Below are 3,100 nucleotides of genomic sequence, written 5' to 3'. Positions count from 1 at the left end.
AATATGTATTTTATTTGAATGGCTAATTTTTACTGTTGATTTTAATACACCTAATATGGTTAAATACAATTATATGAATTACATACTTACTGATTTGAGAAATTATTAAACATAAATAAACAAAAAAATTTATTATTTTTTCGTGTAAAGAAAAAGAACAAAATATACGCATAAAAACTCAAGGGCAACTTTCTTAGCCTAAATAAAATAAAAAAATAATGCACATATAGATATAATTTATATATTTAGATAATTTAGTATATAAAAGAATTCATATTTTTTTCATTATCGAGAAAAAAAAAAAGTTAATATTTCCATAAATAAATTATATGTTGATCCGTTACCACCAAAATCGGCCTAATCCAAAAAAATTTGGAATCGAAAACCATTAAAAGAGATAACTCCCGAAAATCTTTCCAACTAAACCACTCGAATTTCAAATTTCGGAGCACTAACAAAAGATTCTGTAAAACCAACAACAAGGATACGAATAACCACTTCAGAATAATATATACTAATGATTCACTCAGTCACAGATACGCAATTCATTCCATTCTATTCTGAATACACTCATACTTTTACTTACTTGAGTATTGGAGTCCCTTTGCAGGTGTCCAACGCCGCCGCCCTCACAAGGAGACAACGTTCCTCACTACCACTCCAAGGAAAGCAAGTTCGAGCACCAACAGAACGAGCTATACCTCAGAGATATTTATTCACACAGGAACATTTGGCGACCACCGTGGGGCCGGAATTTTCTAACCACACAACTCTTTATACCTTCTGTGCTCTCCTCTTTTCTTTTTCTTGCAGGTCTCGACAAATGGCAGACGCTCACAGCCACGCCCCTTCAAATCCTAATTCGGTCGAGCTCTTGGCCATCAATGAAGCCCTCAGGGCAGAGAATCTAAAAATGGCCGAACTCTTACGTCAGAAGCAGAACAGTCAAAGCGAAGGAGGGGAGCACAAGAATGCTGAAAACAAAGACGACAATGATGAACACACATCAGAGGCAAAGCATACTATACCCAATCCCTCGAAAACAACCATCAAAAGAACCAACCCTTTCACAAAGGAGATTATGAGCTTTGAGATGCCCAAAAACTTCACCCTACCGACGACTCTAAAACCCTATGTAGGAATAGGTGATCCAAACATCCATGTCACAAAGTTCTATGATGATGTTTATAAACAAAGAACACGATCCAATCCTATGCCGAAGAAGAAAGCGGGCACATACCAAGACCAGCAATACGTAGACAAGTCCAAATACTGCACCTTCCATTAGAAATATGGACATACGACGGATGACTGCGTTATAGTAAAAGATCTTCTTGAAAAAATGGCTCGACAAGACCTACTAGACAAATACATTGATACTCGAAGAAGAAAGCGGAATCCAGAAGACCTCGGCCAACATTAAAAAACAACCGATAATCCCTGAGATAAAAGGAAAAAGGTAGACGAAGATGTTAATCCTCCCCGTCGAGTAATAAATTATATTTATGGTGGTTTTATAGGAGGAGGATGCACAAACTCGGCTAGAAAAAGATCCTACCGAGCTATGATGACAGTGACGGGATCAGCCTCGCCCCAACCCATCAACCCAGACAAACCGGAGATCTCGTTTCTCCCCAAGGACTATAAGGCAACCGACTGCAACCTCGACAACCCTGTAGTCATCTCTGCACAGGTCGAAGAGCCACTGGTTAAGAAAGTCCTGATGGATCCAGGGAGTAGCGTAGACGTGCTATTCTACTCAACATTTCAGAAAATAAAGTTAAGTGACAAAGCCATCCAACTATCATCCAGGGAACTGGTAGGTTTTGCAGGTGAGCAAGTTCCTATCCGAGGTTATATCTGGTTACAAACAACACTTGGAAACTATCTTGACTATAAAACTGTAGACATACAACATCTGGTTGTTGATTGCAGAAGTCCTTACAATATAATTCTTGGTAGACCTTCCTTAAATGAATTCAATGCTATCATTTCTACTGTGCATTTGTGTGTCAAGTTTCTCTCGTAAGATAACAAAGTCGTAACAATTCATAGAGACCAGAGAGAAGCCAAGCAATGCTATAACGCCAGCCTAAAGAACGAATACTCAAAACAGCCCGAGCAACAGTATGTTCAAGCAGTATACAACTCGGAACAATTACCTCCGTTGGCTGACTTAGATCCTCGGACCAACCATCAAGAATGACCGATGCCAATAGACGACCTCACGAAAGTTCAACTAGCAACCAAGGAAGGCAAATATGCGTACCTCGACAATGCGCTGAAAAATGAAAAACGAGAACAACTGGCCGAGCTATTAAGACAAAATGTTGATCTATTTGCGTGGACTCCAACAGATATGTCAGGGATAGATCCCAACGTCATCTATCACAAGTTGACAATCAATCCATCGATCCAACCTATAGCCCAGAAGAAAAGACATCTCAGCGCAGATAAAAGGGCAGCTTCCCTAGAGGAAACCCAAAAGCTCATCAATGCTGGCTACATCAGAGAACTCAGATACTCCACTTGGTTAGCCAATGTGGTAATGGTAAGAAAGAATAACGGTAAGTGGAGGATGTGTGTGGACTACACAGACCTTAATAAGGCCTGTCCGAAGGACACAGACCCCCTCTCATGCATTGATAAACTAGTTGACAGTTCCTCCGGTTTTCAATGTTTAAGTTTTATGGATGCCTATTCTGGGTACAACCAAATACTAATGTATTCGGATGACCAAGATAAGACTGCTTTTATTACTGACAATAAAAATTTCTATTATAAGGTTATGCCGTTCGGATTTAAAAATGCAGCTGCAACATATCAAAGACTAATGGATAAAATTTTTGCAAACCAAATTGGCCGGAACATAGAAGTCTATGTTGACGACATGGTGGCAAAGACACTGCATGTAGCAAATCACATCAAAGACTTAAAGGAAATATTTCAACAATTTCGAATGTACAACATGAAACTCAACCCTGAGAAATGCGCCTTTGGAGTACAAGGGGGGAAATTCCTCGGTTTCATGCTCACCTGCCGAGGTATTGAAACCAATCCTAAAAAATGCCAAGCGATTCTAAATATGAGAAGCCCAAAA

At 39.3% G+C, this 3,100-nt stretch overlaps 1 protein-coding gene across 1 annotated transcript; it reads left to right on the top strand.

Annotated features, from left to right (window-relative positions):
• The first annotated feature begins 1,567 nt into the window (after positions 1 to 1,567).
• On the top strand, positions 1,568 to 2,029 carry LOC140176258 (uncharacterized). Its single transcript, XM_072206198.1, has one exon. It carries the CDS (start codon positions 1,568 to 1,570, stop codon positions 2,027 to 2,029), a length of 462 nt encoding a protein of 153 aa, XP_072062299.1.
• The last annotated feature ends 1,071 nt before the right edge of the window (positions 2,030 to 3,100 follow it).

The sequence above is a fragment of the Arachis hypogaea genome, chromosome 11, assembly GCF_003086295.3.
Source record: "Arachis hypogaea cultivar Tifrunner chromosome 11, arahy.Tifrunner.gnm2.J5K5, whole genome shotgun sequence".
In the NCBI taxonomy this organism is placed as follows: domain Eukaryota; kingdom Viridiplantae; phylum Streptophyta; class Magnoliopsida; order Fabales; family Fabaceae; genus Arachis; species Arachis hypogaea.
The sequence above is the reverse complement of the archived record's forward strand: the minus strand, read 5'-3'. Positions and strand labels throughout refer to the sequence as shown.

Coding starts and splice junctions, on each gene's coding strand:
- LOC140176258 (XM_072206198.1), top strand. CDS start 1,568: ATGACAGTGACGGGATCAGCCTCGCCCCAACCCATCAACCCAGACAAA.